At 53.1% G+C, this 23,440-nt stretch overlaps 1 protein-coding gene across 3 annotated transcripts in view; it reads left to right on the top strand.

Moving 5' to 3' along the window:
• Positions 1–729: 729 nt before the first annotated feature.
• The window catches only part of RASGRF1 (Ras protein specific guanine nucleotide releasing factor 1), a 139,885-nt gene continuing 117,174 nt past the window's right edge, over positions 730–23,440 (top strand). For all 3 annotated transcript variants that reach the window (XM_008053158.2, XM_008053157.2, XM_021710017.1), the window contains exon 1: positions 730–1,444. In XM_008053158.2, the coding sequence (XP_008051349.1) occupies positions 1,169–1,444 (276 nt within the window). In that variant the 5' untranslated portion in view covers positions 730–1,168. The remainder of the gene's footprint in view (positions 1,445–23,440) is intronic.

Genomic DNA, 23,440 nt, shown 5'->3' with positions numbered 1-23,440 from the left:
GGTGCAGCATGCGGGCGCTGTGACGTTCTCGGATAAATGCCGTGTAACTGTGTAGGCGAATGGGAGCTAAAAATAAGAACGGAAAATCTATCATTAAGGTATCATTGCGCCAGCGCAGCTATTTGAAGGCTCCCATGGTCCCCGGCGCCTGCGTTTGAAGCCCGCCTTCAGGCTTTGGGGGGTATTTGCAGAAAACTCCCAGCAGCGGCTCGCCAGCCAGACCTCAGGGCGCAGGGGGTGGTGCCGGTAATTATGGCAACGCTCAAAATAAAATAAAACAAACGCTCATCTCCCCCCTCCCCATCTCGCCCCCTGGACTGTCCCCAGGTCTCTAGGGAGGCCGCCAGGAATGGAGCTGGACGCTGAAATGAATGTGACCGGACCGATTTGCAAAGACTAGGATCGCACGCTCTTGCAGCTCTGTCTCGCCATTCACCTTCCTCCATCCACCTTGGATTAAAAAAATAGAGAACCGAGGGGGAGCCTTCGGAAGAGAAAACAACTGGGACTTAACCCTAGGTCCCGAGTGCGCCGCGGCGGGGCGCCAAGACGCAAACTCGCCGGATGGCTAGTCCTCGGGGTTCCAGAGGGTTAAACGAGAATTGATCCGATTCGCTCTTTAACACCCGAGGGGGAACAGGGGAGACCAGGGGAGACAGGGCAGGACTGGTGTGTGCGTGTGAGTGTGTATGTGTGCGTGCGCGCGCGCGCGCGCGTGTGTGTGTGTGTCTGGGGGAGGAGGGGCGCCAAGGTGCAGCCTGCGCGCGGCTCAGCGCCTCGGCGGGGCTGCGTGCGTGTGTCCCTGTCCGCGCTGCTGAAACGGGCTCTTCGAGGGATCGGCGTCACATGACTCCGCCTGCCCCTCGCCAGCGCGCAAGTCGCCAGTCCCTCAGTGTGCCCGGCGCCGGGGGAGGGTCGGGAGGCATCTCCCGGGCACCGGGGCTCTGCGGAGCGCAGGAGAGGTTCCCGCGGGGACCGGCACATCTGGACTCAAGAAGCCGAGGCTCAGCGCCAGATCCTGGAGTGTAGATATCTGGGGGGGGGAGAGAGCGAGAGGGAGCGAGCGAGCGCCAGAGAGAGGCAGCGCGCAGCGCGCACGGACGGGGAGCTGCCGGGTGCCGCGCGGAGAAGATGTAAGCGCGTGGGGTCTCGCTGGCCTCCGAGCACCATGCAGAAGGGGATCCGGCTGAACGATGGCCACGTTGCTTCCCTGGGACTGCTGGCGCGCAAGGACGGCACGCGCAAAGGCTACCTGAGCAAGCGGAGTTCGGACAACACAAAATGGCAAACCAAGTGGTTCGCGCTGCTGCAGAACCTGCTCTTCTACTTCGAGAGCGACTCGAGCTCGCGGCCCTCGGGGCTGTACCTGCTGGAGGGCTGCGTCTGCGACCGCGCACCCTCCCCCAAGCCCGCGCTGTCGGCCAAGGAGCCGCTGGAGAAACAGGTGAGGCCAGCGCCGCGTCCTGACCTCCCCGCACCCCGGCCGCGGCCCTCGGGGCTCAGGGCCTCGGACTGGCTGGTGGCACCCGAACTTTGGACCCACTAGGTGCTCTCGGCACCCTCCGCGGGAGGGGGGTCTTGCTCCCAGCCGGGCAGGTGACCCTGCGGCGGGCAGCGGGGGCAGGGACTGCGGGTGGGGAGGAGGTGTGGGCTGCGACCGCCCTTCGTCCGGCGAGCCTCGTGGGAGGCGGGGACGGAGGGCCCGAGACCCGGAGGTGCCGAGGGAGACGGGGTCCCGAGAACCAGACGGAGACGAGGAATCCGGACCCACGTCTTGCCAAGAACGGTGCTCCCAACCCCCACCCCATCCCTCAGCCCTAACAGCCCGGATCGCCTGCCCCAGACCGGGAAGGTGGACCGCTCCGCGCTTGGGCACCGGGAGGGCGAGACGGGGGCGTCCGAGAGCAGCCGGCCCCAGCCTCGCCGTGGCTGAGGGCAGAGCGCAGCCCGCGCTGGCTGTGCCGAGTTGGGGGTCGCGGGGCCAAGGGGGTCGGTTCGGTGCCATCGAGCGGTGGTGGGCTCCGGCCGGCGCTGACCGGAGCAACCAGCCCAGGGGTTACCAGGGCAGCTCTGGCGCGCCGGGGCGAGGGCCGGCGCTGCTGCGGAGGCCGCGGGACAAGTGGGCGCTTCTCTCCTCCCCCGCCCCCTGCGCCGCCGCCGCCGCAGTAGCGGCTGGAGCGCTGCACTCTGGTTTCCTGAACCGCAAGGCGAAAGCGCCAGGCCTGGATCTGCCCGGGAGACCTGGGCCGGGTGGGGGTGAGCCTTTGGCGTGAAGGAGAAGGGGCACCTGCAGCCCCCCGGGAGAACACCCAGACCGCGAGAGAGAGCGGTCCCTAAGCTTGATGCGCTTTCCAAAGGCATCCAGTCCAGCCCTCTGCCTCCGAGAAGGTACAGCCCATGATAGGGGATCCTAAAATGTCACTGCCCGCAGGGACCTGACATCCCTGGGGCCCAATCAGCTGGTTCTTGCCTAAATGGGGACGCTGAGGCCCAGGGAGAGAAATTCACCTGCCCAGTGTCATATAAGGAGTGGAGCCCACCCCAAGACAGCCGAGATCTCAAAGGCCTTTGCTGCGCGCAGACACAGGCTGGCGGGCGCCTGAATGGGTTGAAGGAAAGCCGCGCTGGAAGTCTCCCTCCTAAGTGTCAGGACAGAGACCTGAGCTCAGTCCCTCCACATCTCCTCCTTCCTTGCCCTCAGCCCACGGGTGTTTGGGAGATGGTTTTTGGGGACTGGGAAGTGCGGACAGGAATTTTGGAGGGAGGGTCTCGAGGATGACAAGCCATGTGGCCGGCAGGGACTCCCAGATGACAAAGAATAGCAAAGGGCAGACAGCGCCTTAGGCTTAAAGCCCAAATATAGCCTTGAGGACTCATGTGGGAGAGCCAGACCCAGTCCAGGCCAGAGGTTGCTCGAAGTCCTGGATCACTGGCCCTTCTCCAGCCAAAGAGCACCTGTACCAACGAGTGGCCTGCCACCAGAACTCCCTACGTCCCACAGCCCAGATCCCAGAGCTGAGCTCCTGAGCAGGCAGGGAGGGAGGGAGGGGTGGGGGACCCAAGCTGATGTGGGCTTATATTATCTGCTCTCATCTCCCTGAACATGAAGACAGGCAGGTCTGAGACTGAATCTCAGCTCCATAACTTCCTGGCTGTGTGACTTCAGCTGACTGGCTAAACGTCTCTGAGCCTCTGTTTTGAAATCTACAAAATGGAGATAATAACAATGAGTCTTTCTGGGGTTTGGGGTGCTAAATTAAATAATACTCGCAATACATTTTAATTGGATCTAGACAAATCTTAGTTGAATTTGAATTATACACACCTGGACAGGGTAATGTATGTTACCAGATGTTAAAACTGAATGGAACCTCAGAGAATGTACAACCCATCCTTCCCATTTTATAGGTCAAGAAACTGAGGACCAGAGAAGGGGAGGAAATTAGTATCACAGAGTAAGTCAGTGGCAGAATCAGACCTAGAATTCACCTGATGTCTAAGAATTCCTGAAAATGAGATCCTACATTGATTTCAAATGTCTGACTCTTGAATTGAATCCTCCTGGTGGCGGGTCGCAGGGGGGACGGGAGTGCCAACCCCAGTGATAGTTGTTCATGTTCAGCACCATTTCCCCAGAACACTGCCAGTCAGAGACCCTCAGGTATGTTCACAAGAGTAGGCTTCCTGGCACAGGAGAACAGAACAGGATTGAGAACGGCTGGTCTAGTGCTGTCCAGCTCAGATGCAATTTTTTGTCAAAGACTCAGGCCTCATCATACACACACACACACACGCACACACACACACACACACACACTCATATATATTCCATTTGACTCTTGGGCAAGTTTGGCTCATATGGAAAAGACAGATCCTTCTCCTTTGGTTTGTCCATGTGTGCAAAAATCTTGGAGTAAAATGGACAGCACTGGCAACTGCTGCATCTTCTCTTGAACTTGGGTGTCCCATGGCAAAAGCCACAGACCCTGGTGTGGCACGTACAGCTCCAGGCCATCCTGAGACCAGGTTTAGGCCCACAGGAAACCTTGACTTGAAACCTGCCAGGCACATGACGGAGCACCTGAGGTAGGAGACCCCTTACAAGCTATCAGTGTGACTACACTAGCTAGATTCTGGTGAAGACTTGACTTTAGCAGGATGTCATTTTTACCCAGATCGAACTGACAGCTTCTTCCTTGGAGGGTCAGGGATGGCTTCTGAAGGAACAGAAACCAAGTCTTGGCTGGGAAGCCCCCAGTGGCTGGGACAGGCTCAGGGACCAAGAACTTAGAAGAGGCAATGGAAATGCTTACTAAGCTGGGCTTGTTTAAGTATCCTATGTGAATTCCATATTTTTATGTCCTGAGGACTAACTGGTTGCCAGCCTCTGTGCTGTGTCATCAGCCTAAGAAGCTGATAGTCCCAGACCCTTATCCACTGGGGGAAGATAGACACGGATAAGGGGGAACATCTCACTCTTTGAAGATGCTTTCATGATGGGCTATGCCAGGTGCTCTGGGAGCCCCAGCGCCGAGCTCCAGGCCCACGCTAACATGATGCAATCTCATCTGGCTGCTTCCAAATTGGTCTGACTGCATCTGGTGTAGTCCCAGTGTCCAGGAACTCTGGCCTGGATGCCAGAGACCTCATGAATTCAGATTGGCACAGCCATGCTCCCATACCCCGTGGCAGCCACAAGGCACCTCCATAGCCTGGGCTCTGCTGGCTTAGTTCTGACCTCTCATCCCAACCCTGAGGCCCACACACTGCAGACCCAGGTACTGTTGACTCAGAACTTGGGTTCACCTTTCCAAAAGGCTGGCCATTGGCATCCCATGCCCTGGTTTGGCATGGAACCACCCCCACACCCTCTTCCCACTCCCATTCCAAGCTTCCTCCCATCCAAGTACCAAGTATCAGGCCCGACCTTGCTTAGCTTCTGAGATCAGATGAGATCAGGTGTGTTCAGGGTGGTATGGTCATAGACCATTCCAAGTTTCCTGATACAAACTCCCCATCCCAACTTCTCAGGAGGGGACCTGACCAAACCAATCTCAGCACTCGTTCATTTCCCCCAACCAGGAGGGGCCAAGATGTGAACTTCAGGCTCTTGCTGTTCCACTAGGACAGAAGGGACACAGACAAATCCCTGCAGCTGGAACCTCAGAGCCTGATGGACAATAGTTACTGGAACCTCAGAGCCAGGTGGAAAATAGGTACTGAGTGCCCCTCTGCCCTATTGTCCACCTGGTTGGTGCCCTTCCCTGGAGATAAGAAAAAAGCCCCAACCGGGCTCAGGGAATCAGCCTGTAATCCCGCGCCTTTGGGAGGCTGAGGTGAGTGTATTGCCTGAGCCCGCAGGCTCGAGACCCACCTGGGCAACTTGGCGAGACCTCATCTCTACAATAAATCAAAAATTAGTCAGACGTGGTAGCGCGCGCCTGTAGTTCCGGCTACTTGGAAGGCTGAGGTGGAAGGATCACCGGAGCCCAGCAGGTCAAGGCTGCGGAGGCCAGGAGCAGCCACTACACTTCAGTCTGGGCGACAGAGTGAGACTCCAACTCAAAAAAAAAAAGAAAGAAAAAAGCCCCACTCCCTGTCCTCATCGGAGGACACATTACTAGTTGACCTGATGGATTCAGACTCACAACAGCCCTGACCTTATGAGTATGCCCATTTTACAGATGAGAAAACAGTCTCATCAGTGGCTACTCAGCAAGGCAGTGGCAGAAATAAGACTCGTTTCTGACTTTCTCACACTGCAGCTGTGTTGCTGTCACCACAAAGCACAACTCTCCTGGTGTTGTAGCACATTCAACCTCTCAGCCAATCAGAAAAATGCAAACCTGAATGTAGAAAAATAAGGTTGGGAAGCCAGGTGCGGTGGCCCACGCCTGTAATCCCAGTACTTTGGGAGGCGAAGGCGAGAAGATTGCCTGAGCCCAGGGGATTTGACACCAGACTTGGTAACTTGGCGAGATCTCGTCTCTACAATAAATCAAAAAATTAGCCAGATGTGGTGGTGCACGCCTATGTTTCCATCTACTTGGAAGGCTGAAGCAGAAAGATGTCCTGAGCCCAGCAGGTGGAGGCTGCGGTGGCTGTGAGCATGCCACTATACTCCAGCCTGGGTGACAGAGTGAGAGTCTGACTCAAAAAAAAAAAAAAGAGACTTGTTTTGAGAACAGCACTCCCAGACCCCTGAGATGCTGGCATATGTATAGTGCCAGTAACTCGGACTGTGAAATGCTTGCACCTATGAAAGTCAGCAAGGCTACCCCACAGTGCCAGGCCAGGTCCAGCCCCAGCAGGTGCGTGGCCCCAGGATCAACTGTGTGGGGTTTTCACCTCCCCACCCATACCCCAAATGTTCCTAAAGTTGAAATGAGGTGGGAGGGGCTCACTCACGTTGCCTTAGATGGGGTAAGGGATTATGGGCGGCTCCTTGTCCCTATGCTGGTGACAATGGGGGAGAGTCGGGAACAGATTATACACACACAGGCTTAAAAATGAAAATCTCACATCATTTATTCACGCAGCAAACATGTTGGCTCTCCGTGCCAGGTCTGTGCCGGGTCCTGCAGATACAGAAAAGAATTTTCAGAACACTCCCAGTTGGGTGGGAGTCCTCTGAGACTCACTTCCACAGTAATCATGAAGAACTGGGAACTCTCCCTCCCAAAACACCAGGGACACTCTCCCCTGGCCTGCCTTGGTTCAGGAGCTCATAGTGTCCTGCTTGAATTATCAAATAGCCTCATCCTGAGCCCACCTTGACCCCACCAGTTCTCCCTCCAGGCAGCAAGCAGCTGGAGTGATCTTTTATAATGCAAATCAATGTGGAACTAAGCCTCTGAAAACATCTGTGGCTCCCACTGCCTTTAGAAAAAAACATAAACTCCCAACCTCCACCTGGGGGACCCAGCAACATGCAGCCCCTGCCAGTCCCTCGAACCCAGCGCCACCATCCAATGCCCCATTCTCCTCCTTCTTCCCCTGCTGAGGCCACAGCTTTCCACTCACAAATGCCTCCTCTTTCTGTCTCGAGGCCATGGTAGACTCTGTTCCCTCGAGGTGGGATGATCTCCCATACCCCATGCCCTTCTAATGACCAGCTCTTCCTCCTGTGGGTTTTAGCCTAAAAGTCGCCCCGCCCCCACATGCAAGGACAGCACATTAACCACAGTCTGTGACTATTTCATGTGTTTGGCTGGCATTACTAGAACACAAGCACCAGGAGAGCAGGGGGGAAACTGAGGCAGGAGACTCTTCTGGGGCTGTTGGAACCAAGAGTCTGAGTGAGAGCTGTAGCAACCCTGGAAAGGTGAAGGAACGGGGTCTTTATGATAAAGACTTTGCCAAGAGCGAGTTGGCAGGCCCAGCCCTCACAATGGACATAACACAGGAGAGGGTGGGATAAGCCCTGCTGTCTGCATTTCTGCATTAGACTGCCAGGCAGGTGTGCATCACCAGCAGAGAGGAACAGTCAAAAGAGGAGCAGGCTTGGGGGCAGCAGAAGATGAGTGACAGTGATCTCATCACATTTAACCTCAGGGAGGTCAAGCTTGAGACACTTGAGGGCACAAAGGGGCTTTGGTCTCCTCGGAGATGATGAAGACACTTGCAGAGACAGATGAAGCTCCCCCACCCGCCACGAGGAAGAGGGGTGTTGTGCTGAGGGAAGGGACCGAGTGAAAGGGCATGTTCAGTGGCTCGGCAGGTGGCTGTCCTGGTGCCCAAAGCCCAGGGCCTGAAACAGCGGGGCTGCCAGGTGCGCAGCAGGAGATACCTGGGCTGGCTGAGGGTAGCACCAGCTAGGCAGAGGCCATGTGGTCCCTTGGGGGTCTGCTGCGTTCAACACTTTCGAAGCCTGGCCTGGCGTGTCAGCCTCTTCTTGCTTGTGGAGAAGCAGTCAGGGGAAGCAGATCTTGTTGGCTTGTCCCCATGAGGATTTCCATTTCTCGACACTGCCAGGTGGGTCCTGTCACCCCCCTGTCACTGAGGGAGGACAGGAAACCCAGAGGACCTGGCAGAGCTGTACCACAGAAGCACGGCCTGAACCTTCTCTCCCACTCGGTCACTTCGGCCAAGTCATCCAGCTCCTTTAATCTGTGGTTTCCCTGCCTTGTTCTGAGATGCCCTGGGGGCCACACCCCCACATCCATCAAACAGCCCCACTTTTATCTATATATTGCATATATTAAGCTTCCACATACCGTTTCACCTTTATGAGTGTTTTAAAAAGCTTGACCTTCACCTCAAATCATTACTTAAATGTCCTTCAGCTCTGATATTCTAAGAATGCTGATTTAAATGGATATCATCTTGTAGTGGGATGTTTCAAAACACTAGGCCGAAAGGCCAGGCGCAGTGGCTCATGCCTGTAATCCTAGCACTCTGGGAGGCCAAGGTGAGCGGATTGTTTGAGCTCAGGAGTTCGAGACCAGCCTAGGTAACATAGCGAGCCCTCATCTCTACCAAACAAGACAAAACAAAAACTGGGTCATAAATACTGAATAACAATAAATGCCATTTATTGAGCACATACTGTGTGTCAGGCGTCAGAGTGCATGTTTTATAGACAGCTCCTCCCTTAATTATCCAAACATCACTGTGAGGTTATCACTGTGTACCCATCTTTCAGATGACAAAGCTGAGGCTCAGAGAGGTTAAGTAAGTTGTTCAAATTTGCACAGAGCAAGTAAATGAGCAGGCACTTGAACCCAGGAGGCCTGCCTGACTCTAAAACCTGAGCTCTTCAACCACAAACACAGCACAAAGACATTGGCTGGGGGACTGCTGTTTCTTGCCATCCACTGCCAAAAAGCACGGAGTAAGAAAGAAAATTAACAGCAAGGGAAAATATGTCACAGTCGCCCCGGTGACTTTTGTGAAGGCGGCTTTTGTTTCTGCTTGGGCGGGAACCTCGCAACTCTGAATCCCATGAGTGCCGAGGGGAAGCTCACCAAGGCAGGCATCCACGCCCCACAGTCCGGTTTCCCTGGAATCCGTGGGAGCGCAGAGCCAGTGCCGTGTGCTTGCAGCCAAGAACAGAACTCAGCCCCCTGATGTTTATGCAGGAGCACTAGTGACGCGCGGACTCAAGAGGGGCCCAGAAACTGCCAACGCCCAAACACTTCCGTGAGGGCGACTGTCGTGCAGGGAGCAGCTGGGAGGTACAGACACCCCCACTCCCTGTCCTCTGCTCGGAGAGGAGCGTGCAGCCTTCTCTTTCAGCCTCTAGCCTCCTTCGCAGAGGAGTTGTCCTGCCTTTGAGGGTGAGGCAGTATCAGGAACTTCCAGCCATGGCACCCGGCTTTAGATGCTTTAGGTCCCAGTTCTGCCCCCTGCTAGCTTGGGAAGGCCTTTAAGTTCACTAGCCTCAGTTTCTCCATCTCTGTGTTAAACTGGATGCTGTTTAGAAAGCCCTGCCACAGTGCAGTAGATGTTATTGTAAATTATAGCAGCTTTGGCTTTAGCGTCCTCCTTTATGACAAGACTCTTCCTCACTGGAACGGTGACCCAGGTCACCCAGGCCTCTGGTGGATTGGAAGTAAGTCCACACTGAGCCCAGAGCCTGGATATAAAAATAGGATGGACTGTGCACAGTGGCTCACGCCTGTAATCCCAGCACTTTGGGAAGCCGAGGCAGAAGGAGCACTTGAGCCCAGGAGTTTAAGACGAGCCTGGGCAACATAGTGAGACTTTGTCCCTATAAAAAAAATCAAAAAAATTAGCCAGGTGTGGTGTCGTGTACCTGTAGTCCCAGCTACTTGGAAGACTGAGATGGGAGGATCACCCGAGTCCAGGAGGTCGAGATTGCAGTAAGCCGTGATCGTGCCACTGCACTCCAGCCTGGGCTACACAGTGAGACCCCGACTCAAAAAAAAAAAAATAGGGTGGAAATCTTAGCTCAAAGAACCTGAGAGTTCCTGAAAAAGTCTGAGCACACACACCCGTGTCAGCCGGCAGGTGACGGCTGCGGGAGCGCCCTTCGTCCCTGGTAGTCAGACCATCACCACGCCCTATCTGCATTGCCTCCTGACTGTCTCTCAGACCCACGCATTCTGTCCCTTTCTTCCTTTACTGCTTCAGTCCAGGCTGCCATCACCTCTCATCTGAACTGTTCAATGGCCTCATCTCCTAACACCTGTGCTCGTCAGGACAGACTGGGTTACACTGTGGTGATGACCATCCCCAAGTCTCCACCAACACAGACAAGACTTAGCCCTCACTCGTTCATGCTTCATGTCCCCTGTCGGCTGGCGGGAGGCTGCTGTCCAGGGTGACCGCTCAGGGACCAGTACTGGTAGAGGTTTCATCTTGACACCAGCCTCCACAGTCACCTCCGCTGAGGGGAGAGGATGCAGCAGATCTCTCTTTGTCTCTAAACCTTCCTTCCAGAAGGGATCCACTGTGAGCACAGCTTACTGGAAAGGCAGCTTCATTTCAGAGGCAACAGGCAAGTGCAGGTCTACCATGTACCTGGAAGCAGAAAGGCAGAAATCCTGGGAGAACAGGACTAGTGGCACCGGCTGTCCCCATGTGCACTGCTCCCCTCCTGCCGCCCCCCTCCCCCGCCCTGGGTCAGTCACCTGTCTGTGTCCAGAGCCATTGTTCCAACACACAAATCTGGTCATCTCACACACACACACAGAGGAACTGGAGAGAGGGCCAGGGCGCCTTTGTGGTGGGTTCAGTGAGAGCGTGCTCATGCTCAGATGGCCAGGACCCTTGCCCCTCCTATCATTAAACCCAGTGACTCTACCATCCTTGCCCAAGAGTCACAGAAGCATTTTGGCCTCTGGGCTTCCCCAGAATTAATAAGGAAGAGGATTTTAAAGGCTAAAGCGTCATCCTGAGATTGTTAACGCCCCACTGAGCAGTAGCAAAGGCCTGAATGTGAGGAGCGCCCTGAGCACTAAAGGGCCCCTTCCACTCCCACCCCAGACTTGCGGCCTTGCATCTCTGAGACTTGTCTTGGTGCTATGCTGCTAACACCATCCCGACTCAAGTCACTGTGATCAGGCCTCCCCACGGCCTCTGGGGCTTTCCACATCTGGGTTTGGGGCAGCAGCAGGGAGCGCCAAATGCTCATCCCATGAGAGCCCCAAGCCTCACATCTTCTACTTCAGCCACCGACTCTGTACAGCACCGTTGTGGATTACAGAGTCCTTTTTGTGATCAGCACTTCTGCATCCGTTGGACACCGTCGTCACCCTGCAGCCACTGTAGCTCTGCATCATCCATGTTGGGCAGATGACATGCCCATAGACAGAGTGCACTCCCTTGACAAATACCCACTGAGCATCTGTTCTGTGCCCAGCACTGATGCTCATACTGAAAGTCAGAGTCGGAAATTGCACCAGGTCTCCCAGTTCTAGGACAATTAGGCCAGCAGGTGTCCAGGCAGGTGGTCAAATTAGGCAATTTATACTCTCAAGGCAAGGGTCTACTAATCCGGCCAGACTAGTGCAACTTCTTTCCCCTGAAAAATGAGATTGTAAATCAAAAAATCAGCCAGGCGTGGTAGCGCATGCCTGTAATTCCGGCTACTTGGAAGGCTGAGGCAGAAGGATTGCCGGAGCCCAGCAGGTCGAGGCTGCGGTGGCCGGAAGCAGCCACTGCACTCCAGTCTGGGCGACAGAGTGAGACTCCAAAAAAAAAATGAGATCGTTAATTGCCAAAAGATACTTCCTAACTGAACTTCAATTTTTTTTTTCAAATTGGAAAATCCCACTCAGACCTTGTTTTAGAAGAATGAATAAATGAATGGATGAACGAACGAATTTTTAGTAACCTTAGCTGGTATTCCAAAAACCCATGTAGAAATTCAGAGAAACCTGATCAAAATGAACTTTTCCAGTTAGACACTGTGAGTAAAATATTATCAGCTTGGGATCTTAGCAAAACTCAAGACATTCGTGAAATAATTTGGAAGTACCTGGCCACACGTGGTGATCTCAGTCTGCCCAGTTTCCCCATGCCCTGAGCCTTCGGCTGCTGTCCTACCCACTTTCCTGCCTAGATGGGCCCTCCCTGCCCTCTTACTGTGTCAACGGCCACCCCGGCTCCCTTGTGTCCAGATCTGCAGGCAGCAGGGAAATTGGGGGAGGAGAAGAGACTAGTGTTCCAGGAGGAGTGCTAACACCATATGGGCACAGGTAAGGAGAGGAAAGTAAATCTGAGAGTTTCCCAGTAGTCTGGGCATAGAGAGAAACAGGCTGATTATGGGATACCCATTGCCTCATGGAAAGAAGCATGCTAGTTCCTGGCAAGAGCACTTGTGCCCAGGGGCTAGCACAGGGGGGACCAACAGGGAAATGATGATGACCTCGAGGACAGGGGCATGCCCACGTTGGCAACTCTACTGGCTCTCAGGGCAGGCCAAGCATGCTGGTGAAAACCATACCCCAGGAGGCTGGAATGGTGGGGTCCCAAGGACGCATGTCCTGGTGACCAGACAGCACAGTGTGAAGCTTGGGGAAGCCTGGAGAGTGGATGGTCAGTCTGGCCCTCTTAAATAGCCATTGCCTTCTTTTCTTTTAAATTTTAGAATTGGGACCGGTCACAGTGGTTCACGCCTATAATCTCAGCACTTTGGGAGGCTAAGGTAGACGGATCACTTGAGGCCAAGAGTTCATGACCAGTCTGGGCAACATAGTGAAATCCCCATCTCTAAAAAAAAAAATTTAAAAATTAGCTAGGTGTGGTGACAGGCACCTGGAGTCCCAGCTGCTTGAGAGGCTGAGGCAGGAGGATTGCTTAAGCCCAGGAATTTGAGGTGCAGTGAGCTATGATCATGTCACTGCATAATAGCCTGGGCAACAGAGCAAACCCTCATCTCAAAAAAAAAAAAAAAGAATTTTTAATACGGTAATACTTTTCCATGGCTCAGTATTCAGAAGATACACAAAAAGCATACAGTGACAATGCCTTTCAGTGGCTTAGTTCACCTCCCCAGTGGTTATTGTTCCCAGTTCCCTAGGCATTCCCCCAGAGAGATTAGAGAGGCATATATAGGCAAGCACGTGTCCTTAGATATACATGCGGGTATCATTACTATATACATTGTACACACTGTAAACACTTCTACACCTCATTTTTCTTATTGTGTTGTAGAGGAGATTCTCTGTATTTGATCATCATTTCTTTTTACAGCTCCATAGTATTCCATGGTGTGGCCATGCTGTCATTCTTTTAGCCCGTCTCCTCTTGAGGGACATCTGGGTAGTTTAAAGTCTTTTACTATTACAGGCGCAGCTGCCATTAATAAATACCTTTGTGCATGGGCCATTTTCAAGCAGGGTTTTGGCAGAGGCAGAAGGGCAGGCATGCTGAAGCCTGTGCCTTCATTCAGCAAATCAGAGGGGCAGGCGGGCTGAGGGGTCATGACAAGTTGAAGGATGTTCACACAGGATCGGCCAAGTATGACAGCCACCAGGACCTGATGTATCTGTGGCCATGGCTCCCAGGGCCTGGAGCGTTAACACAAAGACTGTTCTGTGGGCAGAAACTTGGAGGGCTACACTGACACGGACCCCCAGCCCTTGGCCAAGGTCAGTCTAGTTCAAGGCTGATTCTGAGAGGGGCTTTCACAGGGTTTCTGAGCTCTGATGTTGCAGCCATCTCCCGGGTCCCTTCCCACCTACTTCCTCCTCACTCCCAGTGAGTCCAGGCAGGGAGGACAGGTGACTAAGTAGCATGGTACCCAGGAGGTAACTACAGCAGCAGGCATTCGTCCTGGGCTGGGTTGCAGGCCAGAGTGACACATGGCTCAGGCCCCATAGGAGACCAGGAATCTGGACAGGGGCCTGAGACAGACACTCAGCTTGGGGACACAGCAGAGGTTCCAGTGCAGTAACCAAGGCCCTGGAGGACTCAGCCTTGAGAACTCAGAGGCAGAAGTCAGGCAGAAAGAAGCCTCTTGCACCTGGGAAGAGAGTCATGAAGTGGGGTTCTGACCCTGTGTCGCGTCACACCAGGGGAGGTAGGGGATATGAGTAGGCAGGGTTGTGGATCCTTCTGGATGCGTGTGGGTCTGGGAGAGGTCAATACTTCCTGCCCAGTGGACTCCTCCCTGCCCTGTGGAATCCTCCCTGCCTGGTGGAATCCTCCTCACCCTGAGGAATCCTCCCCACCTTGTGGAGTCTTCCCTGCCCAGTGGAAGTATTGGCCTCTACTGGCTCCACTGGTGCAGGAAGTAGCCCCCTATCTGGGAAATACTGTACTTAGTGAAGCCTCCACCGTGTCCCGGGCACCAGGGTGGTGCAGCCAGGACTAGAAGGACCCAGTGTTGCTGAGCACACACTGCATTGCAGAAGCTGCAAGCGAGGTCAGAAGGTGCCCTTGGAGTGGCCTGCAAGGGCCAGAGAACAGAGTGGCTTCCCTGGGATTCTAATGATAGGAGAAGGGAAAGGGAGCAGGAGGACATGGGGGAGCCCAGATAGGTATCCCCATGACGAAAGAAGAAAGGGGCAGGATGGGGACACACACACACACACACACACACACACACACACACACGTGCATACACATGTCAGGTTCCCTCTAGCACAGCCCCTCTCTGAACTGGGATATCAGGGCCACATCTGACAGTACAGGCTAGCTGAGGCACAAGGCAACTGGGCTGTCACCCCAAAAGCCAACCAGGGGGAAGGAGCCAGGACCCCTCAGGGGAGAGGCTGACCTGCGTGACCATGGCAACAGAGTGGGACATTGTCAGGGGTCGGACGGTCCAAGAGGGATGGCATCATCCCTGAGCCGACCCTGCCTACCCCTGCTCTCAGAGGAGGCCGGCCGCCGAGGCCCAGGCAGGGGGTCTGAATTCCCAGAAGGTAGGACAAATTAGAGGAGGTGGGAACGGGGCAGGGAGACCTGAGAGGCTGCTTAAAGGTCCAGGTGGGTGATGATGAAGCCCTGATGCAGGGCATGGCAGTGAAGAGGGGGACACAGACTCCAGAGACACTGAAGAGAAAACACGGATAGAACTTCCTGGCCAGTTGCATAGAGAGAATAAGAAAGAAACAAGAACTGTGGGTGATGGGAAGGAGGCCAAAAATACTCATTCATAATAATCCACTGATCTTGGCACAGCTGAGACTGTGCTGGTTATAAGCCCCTCCATGCCTCACCCTTGAGCCAGTGACTGGGTCTTAAGATTTGTGTGTGTTTGTGTGTGTGTGTGTGTGTGTGTGTGTGTGTGCGTGCACGTGTGTGCACTCACGTTTGCACACATGCATGAGTGTGCATATGCCTAGGAATGCATATATGTATGTGTTTTCCAGTAATTTACCTCTGATCGGTTGATTAGACCCATTGCTTGACCTTGCAAATGACTCCAGTGGTTCATCTTTGAACCCTTTCAGAAACCAAGAGCTTTCACAACATGATCTGTCTTAACCAAGCCTGTGATGCGGGTAATGTTGTCCCCATTTTGTGAAAGAGGAAACTGTCCACAGGAGTGAAGAGACATGTTGATGACCCCAAGGCTACATCATAAATTTGAACCCAGGTCTGATGACTTCCATCCTTGGCACTCACCACAACCCTGGGGCTCCAAAGCGGACTTCCTGGAACATCTGTTTTATGGGATGTTGACAGATCTTCCAAAAAGCAAAAGGGGTTCCCTGGAGGGGATAAGTTCTAGAAAAGACTCCTTTGTGGCAGGACTGTCCAATGGCCCTCTCTGAAGAGGCATGAGTGGCTTTCATGAAAAGCCAGTCCTCCACACCTTCTAGCCAGCTCCGTGGCCCATGTCTGAGGAGCAAATTTACTGCTGCCCACTTTGCAGCTTTTGCTCTCCACCAATTCATTAATAATCTGGGCTCCTGGCCAGTGGTGACAATGCATTCGGTCACCCATTCAGCAAGCAAGGGTTCCCGTGCCCAGGCCCAGGCACAGTATCAGGCTCCAGGGACAGTACTTGATCAGAAATCGTTTCTTTGGAAGGAGCAGGAGCCCACTCAGAGCAGCTTGAGGAAAGGGAGCACTGTCTTAGAAGAATGATGGCGGGTATTAATGAGACCCAGGGAGAAAGTACATGCCTGGGTCTCCACAGCCTGGACCTAGAAGCGGCTGTCTGCCCTGACCTTGCCCCGCAGCTCCAGTGCCACTGCCTCCTGTCGGCACCTTCTTCAAGACCTTCCGCTTCCTTCTCAGTCTCTGGACTTGTACTTGAAGCTCAACACTCAATTCCTCAGTCTGATCTCTCCATGTCACTATCTTGCATTCCTGGAAGCCCCTAGGTGGGTGACTCCTGAGGCAAGAGTCCACTGTCCCTCGGGTGGCTGCATCTGGGACAGTGGATCTCTGAGACGGCCTGAGGGGCAGAGGAGAAGTCTGTGTTTCAGGGTAATGCTGCTACTCCCTCTGGGGTTCCTGGCCCTGCGTGCCTCAGAAGCAGCTGGGAGGGGCTTTCAAAAAAACCAGCACCTCCCCACACCTCTTCTGCTTTAATGGATCTGGGGTGAGGGTTGGGCTTGAACATCAGTGCTTCCTTAAGTTCTCCAATATCGCTGATATGCAGTCTGGACTGTGGCAGGAAAGGCCACTAGAACTTCATGAGCACACAGGTTGAGAGAGGCTTTGACGGGGCAAGACTGGGCTGTGGGAATCCCTGGAATCCACTGATTACAGGGAGCACCATTTCTTTCTGAAGGCATGTGCATGGCTGGTGTGTATGTTGTCATCAACAGCCACAAGGTGACTCGTGTCTGGCTCATAGTGGGGGCTGAAAAAGTACTGGTTGAATTAATGAATGAGAATTGATTCAGATAGAGAGTAAAAGGCGTGGGAACGTTTCACAGTTAATAGCACTGGTATACCATTGGCCAAGACAAGTATTCTTGTAGCAACTATTGGCCAGGGAGGGACTGTCAGAGAGGTGAAGAGGCTGCCCAGAGTTCCTCAGCTCTGAAGCACGGCCAGCCCCAGCCCCCAGCTTCAGGGACTTGCACCTGTTCTACCTGTCTTAGGGCCACAAACTGTGCCAGTCTGCTCAAGACTGTCTTGGTTTTAGCACTGAAAGCACACCTCATGAAGTGCTTTAATTCCTAGCAAACCTGGAATGGAGGGTCACCCCGCCTGTCCGTGATTGTCCAGGGTTCTATGTTCTGTGCAGGGACTGCAGAGCTACCAGTCAGATGCAAGAGGCAGGAGGTAAGGGGAGGCAAAGCAGGTGAGGCTGCAAGCCCCCCAACCTCATTTCCAGAGGCTCAAAACCTCTTAGTTGACCCAGAGAGGGGATGCTTGCTGTGATACTGGCACCAGGGGCTTTGGAAACAAAGACTCGTCCTGAGACAGGAGGGGAAATAGATCCAGCCCCAGACTGAACTCGGGCAGCAGGAACCTGGTGGGACCTGGAATCTGCATTTTAGCACGCATCCCCAGGGGATTTGGAGTGGACAACTGGGATACTGAAATGGGCGAAAGGCATTATTGTATCCAGTGACCCCCCAGGGGCCATTTCTGCCCAGCAGAGCTGTAGGGTCTGAGCCTGGACTTGGGAATCAGGGGGTGCCCGGGCGGGACTGGAGACAGGTGTGGCCTCACCTGTGGTTTTATCTGGAACTGCATGCACTATGGTATCGCCTGGAGGCTTGTTTTAAAACACAGGTGTCAGGGAAGCATGGGAACTTGCATTTCTAACAAATCTCAAGGTGATCTGGATGTGGCTGCTCCTATGGTTTTAAAGATTCTCATGGCAGGAAGGGAGGTAGAACATTCTCGGATGGCTGAGAACCACAACGCAGCTGGGCTCAGAATCCACAGTCACTCCAGGGCCAACTGGTCTCGTCCCCACACCACCTGCAGCCCATGCAGCCCAGCCTGGGATATCACCTCTAGCATCCGCCTTCAGCAGGAACGGCAGCCCCTACGTGTCTGCCAGCACTGCACTGGGTGCTCAACTGCCCTGCCTGGCCCCATGCCTCCTGCTCAGTCCTGGCCCTTCTTATCCACTCACAACCCCGACTCCTGGTGGCCTTCTGACAGCTTCTGATAATACTGCCCACTAACTGCCTCTCCTACACTTCCCAAGGGCAAACCCCCAGCTTCATGAATGATCACCATCCTTATTGGGATAGTCTGGGGAGCCCAGAACAGTCTAGAGCTTGGTTGCTCACACCACCTGCTGGCCCCTGCTCTAACCTGGCTCCCATCCAGTTCAGAGAAGGGCCCTGGCCTGATTTCCCCACAGGGGCCAGTGGCCCTTGGAAGAAGCCATGGGCTTATTAGATGTTATGATGCCCCACTCCAGGGGTCCTGGCAGTCTGTTAAGGGGCCAGGGGTGATGCTAGATCTGCTCTAGAAACTCTAGTTAGACCTGTGAAGATTCTTTACTGAAACTCGGATTCCTGGGGCAGGTCCTGTGTTTGTTTGTTTCTGAATTTCTCCTATATCCTAGAACACATACAGCGTGTGATCCCAGCCAAGCCCCAGGGAGGCTCACCTGTGGCTCTATCTTGCGTTGGAGAGTATTAGAGTGTCCCTGGGACCGACTCCAGAACAATGCCGCTATTCTGCAGAGGGACCCAGCAGGACCCATGCATGTCTATGTGGTCACACTGCTGTGGCAAGTGTGGCTCAGGTCCCGTCCTGTGGTTATGCTGAGGGCTGGTGTTGTTCTGAGTAAGTCCTCCAACTCTGAGAAACTCTGGGTAGTTCTGCCGGTCTCGGCATCGTTCTGGGGATGCTCACGTTGTGGTCCTGCTCTCATCACCACAACTGTAGTAGGCACCCCAGTGTGAGGCTGGGTTCCAGTCTACAACTTTGGAGGGGCCCGCCTCTGGCTTCTATCCAGCCTTGTGACTCTGGGGGAGCCCAAGGGTGGTTCGGCTTTCTGGGGGACTCTAGTCTGTCTGAGAGCTGATCCAGCTGAGGGTACAATGCTGTCTCAAGGACTCTGATGCTATCCAGGGTCACTGCTCTTCCCTGGAAGAAATCAATATTAAGAGTGTTATATATCAAGAACCCCCAGAAACACACTAAATGTTCTGGACCACCACCCTTGTGTAGTCCTCAGGCATCACTGGCAAGAGAACGCTCTTTAGTTCTCTCCAGCTAGTCTCAGAGCTCCGTCGCGCCAAAGCAGGCCAGTGGTTCCTCCCTCCTACCCCAGGTCCTTTCACATCAACAGAGCATCCTACTCCATCAGCAAGAAACCCTGTCCCAAAACATACCTGGACCAGTCAGAAAAGCTCAAAGGGAAAAGAAAGTGAGTGTTAGGGCCAGAGGACACAGACTCAGGTTCTAGGGCAGGGGAAGGAGACAGGGAGCCTGGCCCTGGTGTGCCCTGTCTCCGGCCTGGAGAAGAGGAGTAAGTCAAGGAAGGAGAAGCCTGGCTGGCCAGCATAGGGGGCTGCTTCTGCAGCTGGTGCAGCTCAGACCAGGTGATATCACCTGCCATGTGGGAAAAGCCTGGGAAGAGTGCAGAGGGAGAACCTGGGGAGTGGGATAGAGACAAAGAGAGAGAAAGGAGTAGAAACATGCTGATAATGCAAGGGAGATAGAGACAGAGAGAACCAGAAAGAACAGAGAGAAGAGGCAGGGATCCCTTTCCAGACTCCAAGAGCCAAGGGGGGCTCTTTCTAGAACTGTGGCCCATCCAAGCCAGAGGTAGCCCCACTTTCTGTTGAAGGTGCAATCCTGGGAAACGGCTTTGCTATGGGTCCTGAGAGCCATCTCTGGAGGCTCCAGCATGTCCAAGCCAGCACCCCTCTACCTGCGTCTTTTTCCTTGTGAACACAGTGGCACATCAAGGACCAGTCTAAGGGGGCAGCTGCCTTCCCGGGGATGGAGACCAACAGAGGATGAGAGGAGTTCTGAGCATCCCTGGGGTAGGACACACTCTGACCCTTGACACCAGTCACCACAATATGGGCAATTCAGACCCTCAACAATTTTGTGACTATTTCCTTGATGTTGCCCCAAACTTCTAAAATGGATCAGGGCCTGGAAGATAATCATGTTTTTACCCCAAGCCCAGAAAGCACCTGTGTTTTAAATTAGGCTCAGCAGTTCTGTCCAACCAAACTTGCAAGAAGAATGATGTTAGGAAGATATTCATAAAATTAAAAGCCCAGCCTGTGTCCTCTGACCCAACATGCATTGGATGCTTGCTTGCTTTTGGACACCAGCAGTATCTCATTTGACCCTCACAACAGTCATGCAAGGAAGGGGCTCTTTGTACACCCATTTTGCAGATGAAGAAACTGAGGTGGGAGCCATCAGGCGACTGGCACAAGGTTACACAGCAATGCCAATGGCAGTGTTTTCCAAATAACACAATGTCATCTCCACCTTTCATTTTTTGTCATCCAAAACATGTGGAAATGTGAACGTCTCCCTCCCTTCCCGCCTCCTCCAGTTGTGAAGGCCATTTCTTTTTCTCCTAGATGCCTCTTAATGGAGTCCCTCCTTTTTTTGTCAGGGTCTCAACCTGTCGCCCAGGCTGGAGGGCAGTGGCATGATCACAGCTCACTGCAGCCTTGACCTCTTGGGCTCAGGCAGTCCTTCCATCTCAGCCTCCCAAATAGCATGGACTACAGGTATACATCACCATGCCCAGCTAATGTATTTATTTATTTATTTTTGTAGAGATGAAGTCTTGCTATATTGCCCAGACTGGTCTTGAATTCCTGGGTTCAAGCAACCCTCTCACCTCAGCCTTCTAAAATATGGGAGTTACCAGGCATAAGCCACCAAACCCAGCCTAAAAATTCCTACAATATTTGTGAATGTTTGAAATTTTCACAATAAAATGTTGTCAGAAGGAGGGGGAGGGGGCCAAGAATCAAGGCTTTCTCAGCCCAGGGACCTCAAGGACCCAGTAAGAAGCCAGAGGAAGTCCCTTCTCTGCTCCCTTTCCCCCAAAGTCTCTGCCTTCCTTTACTTTTAAAACCCCTAGACATTTCTAGCCTCTGCTATGCTTATACCATCACACACAAAGCAATTCCTCTTCTCTCCATCTAACCACTGCACAGAACCTGCTTCCCCTAGAAAAGTCAGCCTGATCCCTCCCTCCTGGCTGGAAGACAGGAGAAAGGTGACAAGTCAGCTGGTCCAGTGCCCAATCCTGGGCTGTGTTTATCTGGAGTGAGCCTGTATGGGTGCTAAAAATAACAGCAACCCCAGACCAAAGGCAACATACTTGGGGTCTTGCCCCAGGCCTGTGCCTGAGAGATGCCACCACACTGGGCAGTGTAGCTGGCATGCTTACAGCATCGGGAGGATTGTTTGCAATGTCGTGATTAATATTAACAAGTGTTTGAGGGGTGAGGACCACAGATGTCATCAGAACCTCAGGGTAAGGGAAGCATTCATGTATCTGTTCATTCATTCATTCATTCGTTCATTCCTCAACCATGTATCAGCATTTCCTCAGTATCAGGCTCTGTGCAGGGCTCTAGTCTCTGAAAGAAACATGGCCAGATCCTACCCTTGAGTAGGCCAAGCCGTGAGGTTCCGAGGAAGGGGAGGCCAAAGGAAAAAGGAAGTCCTGTAAGTGAGGGGAATCCTGGGGTGCCCACAGACACCTCTCTCAGAGTTTCAGCCAGGCCAGGCCTGAGATCCAAACAAACCCCTTCCTCAAATCTCTTCCCTGTGTATTGCCCAGAGGGATGGTCCCAGAAATGCAGGAAAAGACCGAGAATCACCTACACTACACCACACACCTCTCTCTCTCTCTCTCTCTCTCTCTCTCTCTCTCTCTCTCTTTCATTTATATTCTCCAGATAAATGAATGGTGGATGGAGAGAGAGAGAGAGAGAGACAGCTAGGTGGAAGGATGGATGGATGGAAGGATGGGGAGATGATAGAAAGAGAGACAGACAGGATGGTTATGTAGAGAGATGATGGATGGATTGATAGATAGATAGACAGATGGATAGATAGATAGATAGACAGACTATAGAGAGGTGAGAGAGAGAAATAGAATGGATTGTTAAATAGATGATGGATAGATAGATAGATAGATAGATAGATAGGATGGTTATATAGAGAGAGGTGGATAGATAGATAGAGTGTGCATGTGTCTACATATATATCATGGAGCTCAAGAAGTCCTTCGAGACCAGCTCTTCTAACTCACTCCCCATTTCACAGATGAGGAAGCTGAGGAGAGCAAAAAGGAAGAGATTCATTTGCCCAAGTTACACTCTGGGTCAACTGCAGAACTGATGCCAGATCAGACTCCCTTTTCAGTGCTCTTTCTCTACCCAGGAAGCCACTTGCCCCCATGAACTCTTGGTGAGCTCTTATCCAATGAAGAGGACAATGGAGACACCTCACACCCACCTCCAAGCCTCGGCTCCTTTCATTTATATTCTCCAGATAAGGGGTGAAAAAGGGTCATGCCACATACCCCCCACAATAGCCGGGGTCCTGCAGGAGCACACGGATAGTGCCTATGTAGTGACAGGAATGCAGCAGGGCCCCACATCTCTGGTTTCTTTTTAGGTTTTTCTGCTCTTAGGTTTGGGAATCTGGCGATTTTGTGGAGTCTCTTTGTAGCATCTTCCAAGAACCTGGCACTCACCCTTCCTCTCTGTGCCTGTGGACTTTGGTCTTTCCTGGTGGATTTTACTCTGTCTCCATGCCTCTGTGCTTCTCCTTCTCATGACCCCCTTATCCACCCCACCCACCCCCCATCTGTCTCTGACTCTGTCTCTGCTGATTTCCGTGTAGAGCAAAGTCTCATTCACTTGGCTACCAAAGTCAGGATCTGTGATGACTCAGAATTACTGAGTAGAAGTTTACTCTTCCTTAGTGAACACTTTCTCCTAGTCAGTCAGACAATGTGGTTGTATAAACCAGATGTCAGGGGGAAGGTTTACAAGCACAAAGGGAACAAACTGCTTTCAAGCCATCCAAGGCTCTTAAATTCCAGCTTGGGCCTTTTGGGACAGCAAGTGCATCACTGGGCAAGAGTGCCCCGGGTTCTGGCTTCTGTGTGCCATTTCTGGCTGGGTAACTTTGACAAACCACTGTGTTCTGCCGCTGCTTCGCCCACTCAATGGGGATAATGTACTTAATTCCTAAGGTGAGATGGGTACAGTGGCTCACACCTGTAACCCCAGCATTCTGGGAGGTCAAGGAGGGAGGATCACTTGAGCCCAGGAGTTTGAGACAAACCTAGACAACATAGCAAGACTGTGTCTGCAGCACAAATCCAAAAATTAGCCTGAGCTGGTGGTGTGCACCTGTAGTGCCTGCTAATTGGGAGGTTGAGCCAGGAGGATCACCTGAGTCCAGGAAGTCAAGGCTGCGGTGAGCCATGAGCATGTCACTACACTCCAGCCTGGGCAACCGAGTGAGAACCTGACTTAAAAATAAAAATATATAATTTCTAGGATGGCCATGTCTCCAGCCAGGTAACGTGCTCCCGCGCCTTTGGGAGACTGAGGTGAGTGGATTGCCTGAGCCCGCGGGTTCGAGACCC

The sequence above is a fragment of the Carlito syrichta genome, unplaced genomic scaffold (assembly GCF_000164805.1).
Source record: "Carlito syrichta isolate Samal-C Ts95f unplaced genomic scaffold, Tarsius_syrichta-2.0.1 Scaffold287926, whole genome shotgun sequence".
Classification (NCBI taxonomy): domain Eukaryota; kingdom Metazoa; phylum Chordata; class Mammalia; order Primates; family Tarsiidae; genus Carlito; species Carlito syrichta.
Note: the sequence above shows the minus strand (reverse complement) of the source record. Positions and strands in the feature narration are given on the sequence as shown.